This window comes from Haliotis rubra, unplaced genomic scaffold (genome assembly GCF_003918875.1).
Source record: "Haliotis rubra isolate DU_JTF1 unplaced genomic scaffold, ASM391887v1 Scf1823, whole genome shotgun sequence".
In the NCBI taxonomy this organism is placed as follows: Eukaryota; Metazoa; Mollusca; class Gastropoda; order Lepetellida; family Haliotidae; genus Haliotis; species Haliotis rubra.
The window spans coordinates 66,488-84,783 of record NW_025765807.1 but is presented as its reverse complement, the minus strand read 5'-3'; the positions used below and the strand labels follow the sequence as shown (position 1 = coordinate 84,783).

Here is an 18,296-nt window from a genome sequence, read left to right as displayed (position 1 = left end):
TGTGTTCGATTAAACACACAGTCGTTGCAACTACGAGCTCTTGTCTCAAATCACTTTTATCGCAGGCGATAATTCACAGCAATTTACATTCTCGACAATGGACAGGGACACTCAGAGCTGATATTGAAATGTTATTATTGGCACGATCTGTCGCAATCCTGTGATGTATAATTCACTCAGAGATAACATTACTTATATCTCAGTGGCACCTTCTGCCAGAAGGTACTATATACCTATGTACGTGCAAGCATCATACAATTATAGACTTTGTCGGATGTTAATGCAATGACTCGGATCAACCGAAAATGAAAGCAACAACTAGTATATTTTTTCCATGAAACTTAGCTGAATCTTTGTTTCATCAATCAACCTTCTCGTCGGCTATTATTTATAAAGGGAAGTAACTCTGAATCAGGATCGTCACATGGACGTAGCGACGTCTACCTTGTGCAGGTACAACAGACACGCAGGAGCAATGTTCAACCTTATAGTTTTGTCTTTCTATGTTAGTTGTTAGTCTATTAAGCTGGCGTGAGGTTAACATAACGTCCGACAAGTCGTCCAAATGAACATCCAACTGACCAGATGATGGAAGTTTAGGAGTCATATAATAATGCTACAACATCAGAGCCACCTCCTGCCTGAGGGTAATACCTCATGTTCCTGGTAGCATTACTACGAAGTCAGTAAAGCATATCTTCATATCTGATAGTGTCAATGAATAATTCATGGGAAGAGCAACGAAAACGAGAGAGAGATATAAGAAACTTACTTTTGCTAAATAGTCGTCGAAACATATATCAGATTTCCATTGATTATAATATAAAGAGTTGTTGATAGATGTAATGATTCATACCCATATTGGAAATACATATCTTTCATTCTTTGTGCAAATGCTATGATAAAATTTGGATTGGGACTGAACACTTCGATCACACCACACATAACCATAACCTGTTTTGTACAACAGTTGTACAACAGATCTCTAACATCAGTTATGCAATTTCTTTTCCCATTTTCGTCATACAATTTCATCATATCATATCATTTTTTCGGAAACCTATGGCATGGCATATGCAGTAATCTTGCTCAATACTTTATGGCTTTAAAGGAGGAATCTATAAACAATTGGAATCTACCTAATTCTCCGTAAACCATAATATTACATGTGTTCGGTTTTACACCAAGAAAGCTTTGCATGTATGTAAATGAATTCTTTCAATAATATCATATTGCAGTAATCCCCATATGTCACAGCCATGTAGACATATTGGGTTTATCTTCATATTCAATATTTTAAGGAATGTGTTAAAGGACACTTCACCTAATGATCTCATATTTTTACAAACACCGACTAAAACTTTCGAGGCTTGTACTGACGCTTGTTTTGTGTGTTTGGACCAGGAAAGGTTATTAGAGAAAGATACGCAAAGGTACTTAAACACTGGAAGTTTTGAATAGTTTCCCTTTATAGTACCAGTTTCCTAGTTTAGAAAGTGTTCCACATTTCTTAAATACGATAATTTTGGTTTTGTCTCTGTTAACACACAATATATTCTGGTCAGAAAATGTGTCTAATTCATCTATTTGTTTCTGTAAACCGCTAACAGTACTAGAAAATAATACAATATCATCGGAGTAGCAGAAATAGTTGTATTGTATCTTGGTGTAGTTGGATCCGATTCGTAAATGTGTCATATATTTGCATTGCCAATTCATTAATGAAATACGCATAAAGGAAAGGGCCTAAAATACAGCCTTGTCTAACACCGAGTTCACTAATAAAAGATACATATAATTTATGTTTATTCCTTACACACACACATTTTCGTGTATAATCTTCAACATTGTATTCATTTTACTACTAAGACCGTGCGATTGCAGAAGTTCCCATAGTCTATTCCGCTGCACAGAATCAAAAGTCTTTGCAAAATCCACGGATAATGCGTAGAACTTTCCACCTTCTGGGCTGAGATATCTTCGTATTAGACTATGCAGTATAAAGATATTATCCCTAAAGCCCGCTTGACCCTCTTATATCTTATTCATGACATCAGCCCATTTAACTAATCTTTTGTTGATAATATACTGTATGTATAATATCTAACTTGCTAAATATACTAAGTACAGTTATTCCACGGTATCTTTCGGATCACCTTCTTATAGATTTGAACAAGAATGCCACCTGACCAAGATTCAGGATAGTTCCCAGTGTCGAGAATAATGTTGAATATAAACTGCAGATATGGAAGTAAAAGATCAGATGAATGTTTGAAAAATTCCGGGAGGTTGTTGTCTATACCTGGTGATTTATTATACTTTAGATGTTGTATACTGTTTAATAGTGATGCAAGTTATTGTGCGAGCGCTCGTAGGTTCCAATCAGCCTTCTCAGTGTGGCGGGACTGCTCATGTTTATTTCATTAACACATTTTCTCCAGTGAAAAGCTTAACATATGAAATAAACATGTATCACAGAGAGCTAACTAAAGTTTGTTACTAAAACATTCAATATTAAAGGAGTTTACGTTTCTAATCTATTTTCGTCTGTACTGCATATGGTTTAGCTTACGTGGAACTTGCGACTACCTCAACGTACAGCTACCAGTCCCTTCACGAACAGGGGATGGAGTTATCTCCAGGTGCCCAGTCATTCAAGTTCAAGGTAAATCAGGAACTTACGTCATGCTTTCTTAAAAATAAATTGAATTGTTGATTCCTGTATAAACGGAAAGTCAAACCATTATTTCTTTCATCGTGATCATTAGAAGAGTATATAATGGAAAACACCTGGTTCTGTGAATTCCGAGTTGTAATGTTAAGTTGTTTTCTCCAAGGTCCGTGCGTCAAACGATGCTCACGTGGCCCTGCTTCAGGAAGATGGAGTAACCAATCGGAACATATACGAGATTGTGATTGGCGGATGGGGAAACACCCAATCAGTGATCAGAACAGGCATGCAGCATGATAACAGGGTGACAGCTGGTCACGGGCCATTGAGTGCAAGTCACTTCCGTGACTTCTGGATTTCTTGGGATAGCGGTGTGATCTCTGTTGGAACTGGCACGGCTGTTGGAGTTGGGAGCTTCATGTCGTGGACAGATTCCGCCCCTTCCCCCGTCAGGTACATCGCTGTGTCGACTGGATGGGGGTCAACGGGTGTGTGGCGGTTTGGTAAGTAGCTTCGCTTTACTGCAACTGATAGACAGTAGTGTTTGTGTGTATAGATTTAACTATTTGACTGCACTTTATCAACCGTAAATCTGTTATCACCCATATCAACCGAACATGTAAGATTGGCAACGTCATTTGCTAAGTCCAGTGAAACGGGTTAACATTTTACAATTTTCCTAATATGTCTAACATTTTCTGTGGATCAGCTCCGACTTCCGATGTCTCACTCACGACGAACACAGATTACCAATACCAGTCTCTGCACAGTCTGGGTGTGGATGTGGCGTCTAGAGCCACGTCCTTCACGTTCAAGGTGAGCCTTGTCAGATGTTTCTTGAACAGACAGCTAATTCATGCTAAATGACGACTTGTGAAAAGTGGAATCTGGGTCAGAAATCCCGAATGACCCTGTAGTAACATATGTTATATTTGGGTTTACACTTTCTTAGTAAAGTACAGATTCTATTACTTTTGTTGGGTTGAGTCCCATCCGGGATTCGAACACCCTCTCGAGGTATCCTGTAGTAGATAGTATGACCAACGCCCTAAAAATCATGTGAGTGCGATCGCAAGCTTGACCACGCGACGTGATTGCTTTCCACGCTAATGGCAATCAGGAAATTACTTTGCACCAATTCGCAGCTGGGTCCAAACCTGGAACAGAAGTTCATCATATATATGGCCAACAGTACAATGACAAATACTTACATGATTAAGTATAGCTTTACGAGGAGTAATACACTTCGTTTGTAAACATGCACTAGATAGGTCAGCAGTTGAAACCAGACACTCCTTCATGTCCTTTAAAGATAAAAATAATTCTGATTACAAATATTGAATATATGTCAATGGTGGTAAAGATAAGCTGTTTTCTCCAAGGTCCGTGCGTCAAACGATGCTCACGTGGCCCTGCTACAGGATGAAGGAGTAACCGATCGGAACATATACGAGGTTGTGATTGGTGGATGGGGTAACACCCAATCAGTGATCAGGACAGGCATGCAGCACGCCAACAGGGTGACAGCTCGCCACCGACCACTGAACGGCACTCAGTTCCGTGACTTCTGGATTTCTTGGGAGGATGGCGTGATCTCTGTTGGAACCGGGAAGGTTGTTGGCGTTGGGATGTTCATGTCGTGGACAGACCCTCCCCTCACCCCGTCAGGTACATCGCTGTGTCTACTGGGTGGAGGGCAACGGGTCTGTGGAGGTTTGGTAAGTAGCTTAGCGTGACCGTCATTAGTAAAGTAGTAGGTGAGGGAGTTATGCTTTGTACCTCTTTGTACAGTACTTCACCACGTAACAGGCGCTTATTGTGGACGCCTACACAAGAAATGTTGATGGAGCTGGAGGTTACATCCAATGCAACGCAAGATGATGAGTGAGCTACTTGTGCACTGCAAGTAATATAATCCCAACTTCTTGTTGAATAAAGGGAGAATCTGAGTACGACCGAAATCATACAAAGATATTATAACATAAATCACACCACGACAACTCACCCGAACCCATTTTCTCTGCGGTAGTAAGTAACAGGATATATTTTGATATGTTCATGTTACAGAGCGCATACTCCCATTGGCTTGCCTTGCAACGGGCAACGACTACCACTACCATTCCCTCGATGATCTGGGCTTTCACCTCAACGAACAAACAGCCTTCACCTTCTGGGTAAAGACCACCAAAGACGCTCACATCGCCTTGCTTAGCAACAGAGACAACTACGATTATAGCATGTTCGAAATAGTCATAGGAGGCTGGGGAAACACCATGTCCGTCATCAGAAACAGGAAGCAAGGACCAAATCTTGCTTCTGTGCGCCACACACCGCTTTCTGGAAGCAAGCACCTGCCATTCTGGATAAGCTTCAGCGCTGATACTATCGCCGTAGGTTCTGGAAGAGAGGTTGGAAGACGTACGTTCCTGTCGTGGACAGACAGAACCTTAACACAGATCAGATATGTGAGCCTGGCCACTGCATTCGGGTCCACGGGAAAATGGCTTTTCTGTAAGTAATCGATCTCTCACCTCATGAAGTTACTGGCTTAGGTTTTTTGTTTTCATTTCAAACTTTAATGCATGCCGTTTGGTGGTCAAAGGCATTCCACTATTGTTGCTTGCATTCAGTAGTAAAACAGACTTGTGTCTTACACAACCGATACAGCAAATATTCTTTTGTGTACATACGGCTATCTGCCTGCCGCATCCCCATTGTTCCGCTTTAATAGCCACAACTGACCACATAGTTGTGATATTTCTATTTATTTATTTATTTCTTAATTTAAGAATTTAGAGGCGCACCGACTGTGTTACTAAAAACATAATAGATCACAGATCTTTTGTATGGATCAAGTCTTGAAATACTTCATTAATGGTTGGTAATGTTTTCCATCATCCAAATTGTGTGAGATCAAGATTTGTTACGTTTGTAATAAAATTAACACGTGTTTATAAGATTTAATACGGTGAGGTGTAGCTTTTCGATAATAGTTTACAACTCCGAGGGGTATAGAGATGTTGTAAATGTTTGATATATTTGATATCTGATGCCATTTGCTATGAGGGAAGCTCATGGACAAATTGTGTCTGTTTCAGAGCCAGTTGATCCACAAAACAACAGGACCCTTCACAGCTGTTGCAAGAATGGGAAGAATACCTGGTTCAACTTCAACCTAAACATCACGTTCAGATGTACATACATACATTCCAATTCACAGACAAAATAATACAGCCTTCAAAATATGAAGAACAATAATATCCCTGCCAATTCTGTTTTAAACAAATTTATTCTTCATCTATATAGAACTCGTATATAGAAATAATTGCTAACATTCATCACAATTATTGTATTCCATATGTTTATAACATCTTTGTGTTGTTATATATACAATGTGTATAAGTTGTCTTGTATTGAAATAAACTGACTGCGACGTAGAAAGGTTTGTGTTATACCAAATAACGTTGGTGTGAGGTATACTTTATACCGCAGTCAACATGGCTGCTTTGGTCGGAGTATGACATCTGTATGTCTACCACCGAGTTATGTTAGTTAAACTACACTATCTTACCTCACACATAAATGTCGGGTTTTTCATTGGCAGAGCGCTGTATTATTTTCAATGTACCCCGCTTACAAGCGAGTAACATTTTCTATGTTACCTGCTGGGAATATCGAACTGTGGGAATTTGGTACTTCGTGTTAGTAATTCTTTATCTCGAATAATTGAGTGATGTATGATATACGGAAATTATCGATGTTTTGGAAATGCAAATCGATGGAAAGGAGATAACTCCAAATTTGTTTTTCTTGTCGTCTCACGTCGGTATAGGCTAATTGCCTAACTCTGGTACTCCTTATTATGACTCGATACCCGTGCTTCAAACAGTTCAATATTAAGATTGAGGTGTTCGGTAAGATAAATACGTTGTTCACTAGTCCCCCCGGGCGCGTGGGTTGATGTACCCCCAATATTTGTTCATGTTCCACTCATAGAGGGTACATCAACCCATGTCCCCCTCGTGACCAGTGAGACCCGTGAAGATCCGGGGTAGAATAGGTCTTCAGCAACCAATGCTTGCCACACAAGGCGACTATGCTTGTCGTAAGAGGCAACTAACGGGATCAGGTAGACAGGCTCGCTGACTTGGTTGACACATGTCATCGGTTCCCAATTGCGCAGATCGATGCTCATGCTGTTGATCACTGGATTGTCTGGTCCAGACTCGATTATTTAGCGACCGCCGCCATATAGCTGGAATATTGCTTAGTGTGGCGTAAAACCCAACTCACTCACTCACTCGTGACCAATGAACAACTGGTTTGTCACGAGTCCTGCCTTGACAGACACGTGAATATCTATCACCAAGTCATGTCAGTTAAGCATACAATGTTTGTGTGGAATGTTGCCTCGAAACTTGTGTATCTACCCGCGACGCTCTATGAAGTTCATCCACAATGTATGCGTTTATCTGCGGTCAATTTGATAGACACAAATCAAACTCATACATGAAAGAGAGGAATATTCTTGAAACTTAATTTTACCTCAGCTCACCTAAATAAAACAATGACATGACATTCGCATTTTCATCCTTGTAAATTGCCAGAGACATATCCTAGTTAGTAAAGTTGATGGTACATTGACAGGAAAACATTGTGAAACCACTCATACTCACCAATATCAAATCCAAAGCATATTCATGACATAGACATTAAATATTCAACACAACAACTTGAGTAGGGCAGTTGTTACGTGTGGCAGGGTGTTTGAAGGACAGATGATAAGCAGTTTCGCATTTGGAACAAATACAGTTTTGTTAAACCATACCCATGGTAAAGTCCAACCGACTTTAGTGAGTCAATATGGGGGCATGCCATTTTGTTTCTGTCATCACAAGCAAGCAACTTATTGTCCAAAACTGAACTATGTTTTAATAAGGCAAGCGGTGATGTCTATTTACTGATATCTCTTACCGAAATCTATATAAATGTCTTAATGAAATAAAGTATTATGTGCTTTTATAAATGTTAGTCAGGCCTTAGCTAGTGTTTGGAGAAATAGATTGTGGGTTAAATTATTGAAAGTAATATTAGTAAAACATGTTTAAATATACTTTCCAATGTATCAGCAAAGTTTATCCTGTGTAATTTGGGTAATTAATTCTATATCACCACTCTCAAGTATAATTATTCCGCTCTAATGTTGGCGTTAGACAGGGAGAAAATCTATCCCCTTCTTGTTTGCTCTCCATCGTGATTACTTCGCTTATGTGACAATTGTGTAAATGGGTTTTGTATTGTACATAGATTTATTGAGGAACAGCTTGGCATGTATATAACATTATTAGCATTATTATATGCAGATCACACTGTTGTTATCAGAAAGTGCTGACAATTTGATATTAAGCTTAGACAATTTTCAAAAATATTGCACATAGTGGAAACTTAAAGCTTTTTTAGATAAACCAAAATGGTAATATTTTCTAAAGGCTATGTACAAAACAAATTTAGACGTACACTTTTTGACGAGGAAATTGCAATTGTCCGAGTCTAGTTATACTTGGGAATTATACTTTACAGGAATTTACGAACTTACGCTGCTTTTAGCAATATTCCAGCAATATCGCGGTGGGTGGACACCAGAAATGGGCTTCACATATTGTACACATGTAGGGAATGGAACCCGGGTCTTTAGCGTTACGAGACAAACGCCTTAGCCATTAGGCTACCCCACCGCCCCCAATTTAGTTACAAACGGACTGAGATAAGTTGCCAATCACGGAGATTTGGAGTTTAACTTCATGCAGCCTGTTATATAAATCAATTATCTACAAAGTCAGAACACACCGATCTCCCGACAACCTCCAACATGGACCAGAGATTACACAGAAGCATCCCCGAACACTCCCAATGACGTCAATTCGTTTTACAGAGTTGCGTCCCTTACTCGAACCAAGATCCGAGATCGACTATACCATGATCCATATTTTGTTAGCACAACACTTTGTGTTTAACGATTTCACTGCAGTTGTAAACCACAATAAGCATACACGTTGTGACATAAGAAGTACGAGATTACTGTCCACGTACACAGCTACGTGGAGGTTACAACAGACAGCGTTATCCCCACGGTAATGTTTCATATATCTTGAATATTAACATATCAAATATAACATTAAATGAAAAACAACGTTTCTGTTTTTATTATATTCTCAACGGTGTGTTCCTCTTTGTTGCCATGGTTACAGCTGCGTTCATGTGCCGCCCTACCTCCAGTCTATAGTAGCACCACGTAACACTGCAGTACGTATATTATTCTAGTCGTACGTCATACTGTGATATTACCGACATACGATATGTAAGTGATGCTGCAGTTTGTACTTCATGCTGTGCATACGTTATACTACAATACGTACAATACGGTGCCGGATCCACTTTCAATGCGTAAAACCGCCTCCGTGGTGTAGTGGTTAGAGTGTCCGCCCGGAGAGCGGAAGGTCGCGGGTTCGATCCCCGACCGCGTCATACCAAAAGACGTTAAAATATGGTACTTGTTGGTCCCTGCCTGGCGCTCGGCATTAATGGGTACAACAACGACTGGTCGGCTCGGAGTCAGTATAATGTGTCTGAGTGGGGTACTCATGCTTCACTGCGGCATGGTATCTCAGTGGGCTAGCACTATAAAACCAGCTTAAGTCTGGGCTAGTACAAGCAGCCGCACATACACATGCACACGCATGCACGTCGTCATATGAGCGAAATATTCTCAAGCACGGCGATAAACCCAATTTCACCTCACATCACCTCACCTCACCTCACCTCAATGCGTAATACTAAACTATAGTTGCTGTACGTATTGTTGGGTTACATCCACCATTCTTGCCTCATGCCATATTCCAATGCGCAAAGCACACCTGGGGCTCCTTTCACGAAGCAACCTTTACTAAGGTTAACCTTAACTCCCATTCTTTAACATTGCACTCAGGTTATCTTAGTAACTTACGATCATCTTAGTGCTTTGTGAAAGGAGGTCCAGGTACATAATACCGTAAAGCGCACATAATATCATATATACGTAACTCTGTAATACGCGCTCCATACAAAACATACGTAAGTCTGTAAAGCGCAGACTATACAGAGCATACGTCATACGGTAATAGGCACGAACACAAGCCTACGTACAATTGTAATACGCACGGCACAACTGCAATACGTATTACTGTAATAGATACAGTATACCACCCATACGTGAGTGAGTGAGTTTAGTTTTACGCCGCAATATTCCAGCTTTATGGCGGTCTGTAAATAATGGAGTCTGGACCAGCATAGATCTACACAATTGCGATACGGTGACGTGTGTCAACCAAGTCAGCGAGCCTGAAAACCCGATCCCGTTGGTCGCCTCTCATCCATACGTAATGGGTAATGTTGTAATACGCCCAGGACACCAGCATTACACAATACTGTAATACGCACCACACTGCAATACGTAAAGCTGTAATACGCACGGTACGGCCGCAATGCGTAGAGCTGTTATACGCTCTGGATATGAGCAATACGTAGAACTGGAGTACGCTCAGCATACAATCCATACGTAACACTGAAACACGCACTACCCACAGTATGTCGTACTGTAACAGTCAGTCATCACATGAAACAAACCACGCGTGTCAGGATCTTAGAGAATATATTGTATCATACATTAAAACGTTGAACTGTACAGAAGTCCATACATATCAGGACGTCCCCATCACACACAGAAAACCTCAGAGCCGAGCAACTGACCGGCGGTTCCATATCCTAAACTGACTGAGTTTAGTTTTACGCCGCTTTTAGCAATATTCCAGCAATATCACGGCGGGGGACACCAGAAATGGGCTTTACACATTGTTCCCATGTGGGGAATCGTCCATATCCTAAAGAGAGTCTGGGACACAATATATGGGCCAAACACTGTAATGATGTCTCAGACAGTTTGTCAGAACATCGACTATGATATTTGTGATAATTGGCGTCCGAACCTTTAGGTCACTGACAGAAATGCAACGTTAATGACCAACACATGGCCAAATTTGCAGGATTAGTCTTGCTTCATGGACTTTGCCAAAAGACAAGACTTTAAGGTAGTTCTTCGGTGTCCAAATGTAAATACGAGGATGGAAGATGAACTGTCCAAAACGAATATGTATGTATTTCGTCTTTAACAGTCACGGATTTTGGTATGAACAACGTCATTCTTTACACACGAGTTTGCAAAATAAACTGTAAAAACCGAATACATGTATTTAGTATTTAGCAGTCACGGATTTTAGTACGGGCAAGGTCGAATCTTTAGACAGCACCTCGCCCGTGTCCATGTCATCCTTATGCATCTTCCTCAGGTGCCGCTGCAGAAGACCCCGGACAGTGAACTGCTTGCTGCACACATGACAGGCAAACGCCTTGGTGAATCGCGGCACTCGAGCCCGTCTCCGAGCCTGCCATTGTCTTATAGTCCCAGTCTGTGCCAATGCCTGATGTCTCATCCTGGCTGGGACAGGATTACTAATAAACTGGGTTTCGTCTAGTGCTACGAGTTCACAGTGAGTTTGGGCGGTTCTGCTGACATCTTCCTTCTGAACGTCCACTGGAGGTTTAGAATGTCCAGGGTGTGTTGGTAATAACTGTGAATGTAACACTTGTGATCTTGACTTCTGAACTCGGAATCTTGCAGACTCAGGGATTGGGTCAACATTGCAGCCAGTGAGATGATTCTCCACGTGTTTTGAAAGGACACGAACACTTGTTGAGCGGTAGAAACAAAGAGCACAGGCATAAGGCTTCCTTGCAAAGTCGTCGAAGTCTGAAATGAGTCTAGCAAAACGACCAGTATCAGGAGGATGAGCCAGTATCTCCCCTGGACTGGATGACAGTGAGGAGACAGACTGACTTGTGTCTGCTTGGGTTGATCTGTCACTGTGGACGGGTCTTTGTTTGGATGTGGAACATGGGATTTTGCAAAGTTGTGTTTCCGTTGCAGAACAGCATCAGAGGACTTGGTCCTGTTTCTTGACAACCCGGATTGCCCAAACTTCATCCTAACTAAGGAATCAGCCATTGCTTTCCGGCAGAAGGGTTTATGTTTGATAAGACTGGCTTCTTTCAAGAAGGGTTGGTTGCAGCCTTCACATCTAAACACTGTCGCAGAATGTTTGCTTCTGTGTTTCTGTAACGTCAAAACATTGTATGTCTGGAAGGAGCACAGACTGCAGCTGTGAATCCTCTGTGCTGTCTTTGATCCAAGGCAGGATTTCTTGTGGTTCATTAGCTCTTTGACCGAGCCATATATCCCCCGACAGTTCTCACAACAGAATTGCCTGATAGGCACTGTGACGGTAGCCTGCTTGCTACTGTTCAGAGACAGAAGCTCTCTGACTCGGCTCTGTCTCTGTAACTGACTCTTGCTACCCATATCAGGTGTTACCGATCGACTGGTTTTACCATTTTGTTTTGCTGTCTGACCAATCCGGATGTTTCCCTGAGAGTTGGCTGTGACAAGACCCGGTGCAGGACGAGAATGCACATAATCTCTATTCATTGGGCGATCGTTAACACTGTCATCCGTGACAAGTAACTCAGGGTCAGGTTTAGCCTTCTCCTGTTCATCATCTTCAATAACCACACAATCCCCGGCTACAGCATCCACGTGGATCCCATCACTGTATGGCGCACCTTCAATCTGATTTACAATCTGTGCATCTTCGTAGGTGAGAGTTGTGCTGCTTGTGTCTTGGAGAAATATCATATCAGGGATCGAGCCGTGTCAGCAGTGGGTTGGTGGTAGGGGTTGTAGTGTTGAACCATTGAGGTATGCGTTCCTTCAGCCCCAGCATCACCGCCCACGATGTTGTGAACCGTCAGTCTGTGATGGTCAACTAAGGCTTGTACTTTGAATGGCTTCAGACAAACATCACATGCAAATTCGTGGGTATAGTGACTCTTCATGTGACGGGTCAGGTCTGACTTGTAGGAAGTGGAGTAGGGGCAGATCTGACAGCTCACCATCACATTTCCTGATGTGGGGCCGCGACTGTTTGGGCATTTCATCTGGTGGAACACAAGTGTGGACTGGGATGTGAATGAGGCATGACAGTCCTTACACGACACAAGCTCTCTCCCATTAGCGTGACGTCTCATGTGTCTGTTGAGGTCAGATTTGTAGCTGGTCTTGTACAAACACAACGCACATTTGTACTTCTTGGGAAGGAACTTGGAATTGAGTTCCACCTCCCCGCGGGCGATGGTGTAGGTGGGAAAGTGGGAGTCCTGGTAATGTTTGCCCCGTGCCCCAGGGTGCCCCTGCTCCCTCCCCAGCAGAATCTCAGACACTGCACTGTGGGGTTTCTCCTGCATGGGCTTCAGCTCGTTGGTTTCCTCACAAAACTGGTCAAGGTTACCACTTTGTAGGAAGCTCCCAGATGTGGATGCAATGATGGCGTCGATGTCGTTATTGATGTCTCCTGCCATGGCAAGGGGGTCTGTCTGTTCTATGTGAAATGCTCTATTGTTTTGGGTTTCATTCTGAATCAGCTGCATGGGATAGACGGACCCCTCTCCTTCAAGCTCCATCGGCTCCGGTTTCATCGCCATGGTTACTAGCTGCAGCAAGTACAGCTATACCTGAAGTAAAAACATGCAAAATTAAGGCCAATCGTTCAAAATAATTTTGCATGCAATTTGAAGTTAGAATACACAACATAATGTTTATCATGACAACATGTAGGAACGATTGTCACCACCATTCAAGCACTGACAAATTACTAAACTAAAGTAGAAGCAACACACTGACAATTATCGCAGTGACTGGTACTTACAGCCATTATTTGAAGTACGGGCGATTACTGATTATTTGAAGTACGGGCGACTGCTGAGTCTAATTATGATGGGTTGCTAATTGTGTGTAACACCTCTGACACTCGCAAACAACATGAGTCGTACACTACGTGATGGGTGATTTGTTCTCGCAATTCTATGTGAGGCAGGGCTAATAGTTTGCACTGAGTCCGACAGAGACTACTAGTGTAAGGCAGCGAAGTCAGTCGGACACTTCGGCAGCAGCTGGACTGGATTGGCTGGTGGGTGTTCGTCCCTCCTTGTCCCTTGCTTGCCTTCTACTGGTCTGTCCGCGCTCTTCCCGCTGTCTGGCGGCTCCCCGATCCTGTCTGCTTTTAAAGGCAGATAAACGACTAACATTCTGCTTAGCTGTTCGCATTTGTGAATAGTTTGACACATATCTGACCAGTGTTTCTCGTGGACATAATCTGCATAGCAGCTGCTGGTCATATTTTCACCAGCTTGTCATATCTGTGACAAGGGCCCTTTCCTAATCAGAAACGTTACCGCTACAGATTTTTCTATTCTACTAATTCGTTTATGTAGTTAATCAATCATAACATACGGTCCTTATATATCACAAAAGTGATCGACAAGGAGTATCCATCGATTTCACAGTTATTCCATAATCAGAGACCATAAAATAAAACTACAATCATAACTAACAGGCGAGGAATAATACTGTCAGAATAGTAAGTGCGTTTGGTGTAACGCCGCCTCGAAGGGTATCTCATTTATCACAGAGTGTTAGCTTCATGTGGAGGGACAGCGCCAAAACTTTCATGATGATAATGATTTTGAGATTTTACGTGCGCTTTCCGACATGATGCGTATTTCGCACACGGGCCCTCAGTCTGTCATACAGACCCTGAAGCAAATATATCGAAGAAAGCCCACGCAAGTCTAGAAAATGTGGCAAGTCTAGATTTCCACAGCTTCAGGAAAAATTAAAATGAAGAAAGTCTCAGGGCTCCTTTTCATTATATTTTATTTTTTTATTATGAGCTTTTTTGTCTGTAAAATAATGTTCATCAGAGACTAGTTGTTAGTCTAACGGGCCCTCCAAGCCATTTGGTGTTTTAATCGAAAGATATGGTCATCTGAAGGGGGCGTTAAGGGCGTTAATTTTTGCATGAATCTTGTATTTTGAAATTGACCCGAAGTAATAGGGGGAGCTGAAGTAATAGGGGGAGCTGAACTATGGGGTTGTTTTGTTTTGTTGTTCAGCTTGTGTGTTTTGGTTTTTATATTGGTTCCGGTTGGTTATGTGGGATTGCATGCAACCTGGATGGTCGGTTTTGATCGGACTGACTGACTGACTGAGTTTGGTTTTACGGCGCTTTTAGCAATATTCCAGCAACATCAGGACGGGGGACACCAGAAATGGGCTTCACACATTGTGCCCATGTGGGGATTCGAACCCGGGTCTTCGGCGTGACGAGCCAACGCTTTAACCATTAGGCTACCCCACCGCCCCGGTTTTGATTGGAAATATACCTGGGGCTTTGGAGGTTTGGCTGTTATTTTGAGGGCTCAGGAGTGTTTGTAGTGTTGGGTGTGTGTTTGTGTCCAGTGAATTCTGGAGAACCATTCTGTGTTGGTAGTACATGCAGTGTAGTAGGACGTGTTCGGACGTTTCTGCTTCGTTGCAGTGAACGTATGCATTTGTCTGTTTGGGTTTCTATATTTTAAGCAGATATGAATATAAATTTGTGTGACCTGTTCGCAATTTGGTTATAGCCCTAAGATTATTTTTAGATTTATGGTAGATTTTTAGTTTTTGAGTGGTTTTTGGTGTAAATATTTTGGTTTAGGATATAATTTTTGGTACTTACTTTTCCTCTTTTTTGACGGTTTTTCTTTTGATTGGCTTTGATTTCGTTTTTAGATAATGGTATGTTCCAGTTACTTCTGAGAGTTTAAGCGCCGCTTTGCCAAACATGTCGGCATGGGATGCACATGAACCCCTTTTCCCTAAGGCTTGTAGATCTTGAGTGCTTTTGAATATTTCGTTTATTATTTTAGGTTACTTTTTTGTTTTTTATTGCTTGGAGCACCTGAGTCTTTAGGAATTAAAATTCTACTGTGTTGTAAGACGAGCGGGACATGGAGTGCTGCTACTTTACCCATTAGTTCTGTAATGATAATAAATAGGCTGTCTGGGAGTCTGTATGGTTTAGTTGGTCTTGACGGTTGTGATATGTGGGTGCCGAAACCTGTGCGTTTTGTACCCGGGTCATAGGATCCGTCTGTGTAAATGTAGCACCAATTTGCCCAGTGTTTATGTATGTAGACAGTGTTGTGTTTTTGGCATTGTTTTGGCATTTTGTGTTTATTTTATGCATTTTCGGTGTTTTGTTTTAGCTTATTTAGGTTGTGTTTGGTTATGGGGTTTGTTACGCGTTGCGATACAAAAGTGTCTTTTGCGAGGAAGCGCCTGGAGTTTTGGGCTTATGTTGGTATTTATGAGTTATTTGATTAAGGGTTTGTTTGGGTTGATGCCCAAAAACGTATGGTCCAAATTATGCAGGCCTTAGACATCATTTATCATATTTCTACATGTCCTGGTCACAGTAAGGAAGGCAACTCCGTACAGCGGATTTCCGCGTCTTTGTTGACATGGCCTTCGAGCCTACAATACACCGGGTTCCAGCAAGACGAGGAAAGCACGGGACAGTTGATAGTTTGCTAGGTGTCTTCCTATTCTGCCTACAGTCCCATTCTGCCTACACATTAAAACAGCATGGTACAGTCCACTGATCAGGAAGTAAGGTGCTGACCTGTGCTATACCCTTACTAAAATGAACTTTGTGAAATTGTTGAAAATTTTCTACACATCCTTTGTACGAAGCATCTTGTCTTTTTCCGTGCCATGTTGGTGCGGTTCTCTTCAAAACAAAAACAAACTTCTCAAGATTGTGAATATAAGTTACAAAATTACCTGTACACATTTAGACCATCATTCGTCCATAAATGATGGCAAAATTTTATCACATGACGGGAAAATTTTATCACATGACGGGAAAATTTTATCACATGATGGGAAAATTTTATCACATGACGGGAAAATCATTTCAGATTCATCACAATTGTTAAACTCTGAATATTCACTTTTGCCATCGGGAAGACATTGAAAAATAATACTTGAAATGTTTTTAAAATATACTTTCATGGACACTGATATATATCTGTACATTTGTTGAGTTAGTGTATGTGATTTATAGGAATACAGAAAAGTGTGCATATATGACTTGTATAATTATGTGTGTTGGTGTGTATTGAGCGTGTGGATTAATGGGTGTATTAATTTTATATTTGTGTCCATATTACAGTCCGTTTGGCTCAAAAGCGGACCGATGAATTGTAATCTAACTCGAAAACTAATAAACATAACATACTCAATGAAACGCTGATCATAATCAAAACATCATACCCACTCTGTGAGGTTTTTGCAGAAGTTTTGTCCTAAAAATAATAATGTTGTTTAACAATCTATCATTAAAATATTGACACAGTACACTGTTTGTTACGAGGGAGGAGTGCAGAGAAAGGGACAGCCAGGTGTTATTTATGCATTAACCTGTGCTGTGCCGTCTCCATCCGTTCTCGAACACCTGGCTGTCCCTTTCTCTGCACTCCTCCCTCGTAACAAATAGTGAACTGTGTCAATATTTTAATGATAGATTATTAAAAAATATATTTTTAGGACAAAATTCTGCAAAAACCTCACAGAGTGGGTATGATGGTTTGATTATGATCAGCGTTTCATTGAGTATTTTATGTTTATTAGTTTTCGAGTTAGACTGCAATTCATCGGTCCGCTTTTGAGCCAAACGGACTATAATCATCTATTATCGTAATTGCCATACATACTTTATTGTATCATGCTCTGTTTGATGCAAAAGGAATTCCCTTTCGGGTAATAAAGTGTTGTCTCATCTTATCTTATCTCACGTCACGCCTGGGCTAACAAACTGAACCTGCTATGAACACGCATGTTCAACCCTGATAGGGCCTCATTGCTGAGTCGGTCACTGTGACCCAACAAAGAGCGTTGTCGGCGATGTGCCTTGCTACCAACAGTATAATTACGTAACAAAGAAATAAATGGACAGTGTCTTTCTGTGAGCGCTTTTTCTAACGGTACATGAATGGCGTTACTGACTTTCAAGTTATATGAGGCGTAGCAGTCCGTGCTGTTAGTTTCTGAAAGTAGGTCAACCATAGAGCGAAATGCTCGTGAGCGCTAACAACAGCCATTGATCGCCACATCAGCAATGCTTACACCGCTTAGCTTCACTGTTCACAAGAAAATCAATCCTTTTGAAATACATACCAGTGCTTTTACAGACAGTGGGCTTGTCCCTTGGCGATTTTTGCTTGATATATCGTTGAAGCAGTTCTGCTTGCTTTGTGCGGGGAGTAAACACACTCCTTACCGCTCTCAAGCTTAAGTCGGGACGTCAGCTGCACAAGCAGTCTCTCTCTCGCTTAGGGTTGTGTGGTTTGAGCTTAGTCGCGAACCAACTACGAATGTGGATTTACGACTGAAGGAAATCATTTTACAATTCTTCATGAATATATGTAAATGGAAAGGAACGTTTTATTCCATGTTTTCATGTTATTTAAGTTAAGAGGTGATAAAATTTTAATTTTAATATATTTGATATTCATTTGTAACTTGAAACATGTTGTGTGTACAATATTAGAAACAGAAGTATGCATATGACGATTTAATCAATATTTTAGAATC

The 18,296-nt window shown here is 41.4% G+C and overlaps 2 protein-coding genes across 2 annotated transcripts; one reads left to right on the top strand and one right to left on the bottom strand.

Moving 5' to 3' along the window:
• Positions 1–2,650: 2,650 nt before the first annotated feature.
• LOC124273641 lies at positions 2,651–5,850 on the top strand (the record flags this gene model as incomplete). The annotated part of the gene is made up of 6 exons (XM_046708916.1): positions 2,651–2,665; positions 2,838–3,174; positions 3,381–3,487; positions 4,054–4,384; positions 4,739–5,061; positions 5,770–5,850. Coding segments are annotated over 6 exons (1,194 nt in total), but the record flags the coding sequence as incomplete, so codon positions are not given.
• Positions 5,851–10,344: 4,494 nt separating this feature from the next.
• On the bottom strand, positions 10,345–18,027 carry LOC124273640 (oocyte zinc finger protein XlCOF8.4-like). The gene is made up of 4 exons (XM_046708914.1): positions 17,880–18,027; positions 12,466–13,330; positions 11,918–12,343; positions 10,345–11,693 (listed from the first exon to the last, which is right to left on the bottom strand). Exons 2-4 carry the CDS (start codon positions 13,298–13,300, stop codon positions 10,957–10,959), a joined length of 1,998 nt encoding a protein of 665 aa, XP_046564870.1. The 5' UTR covers positions 13,301–13,330; positions 17,880–18,027; the 3' UTR covers positions 10,345–10,956.
• Between the last annotated feature and the right edge of the window lie 269 nt (positions 18,028–18,296).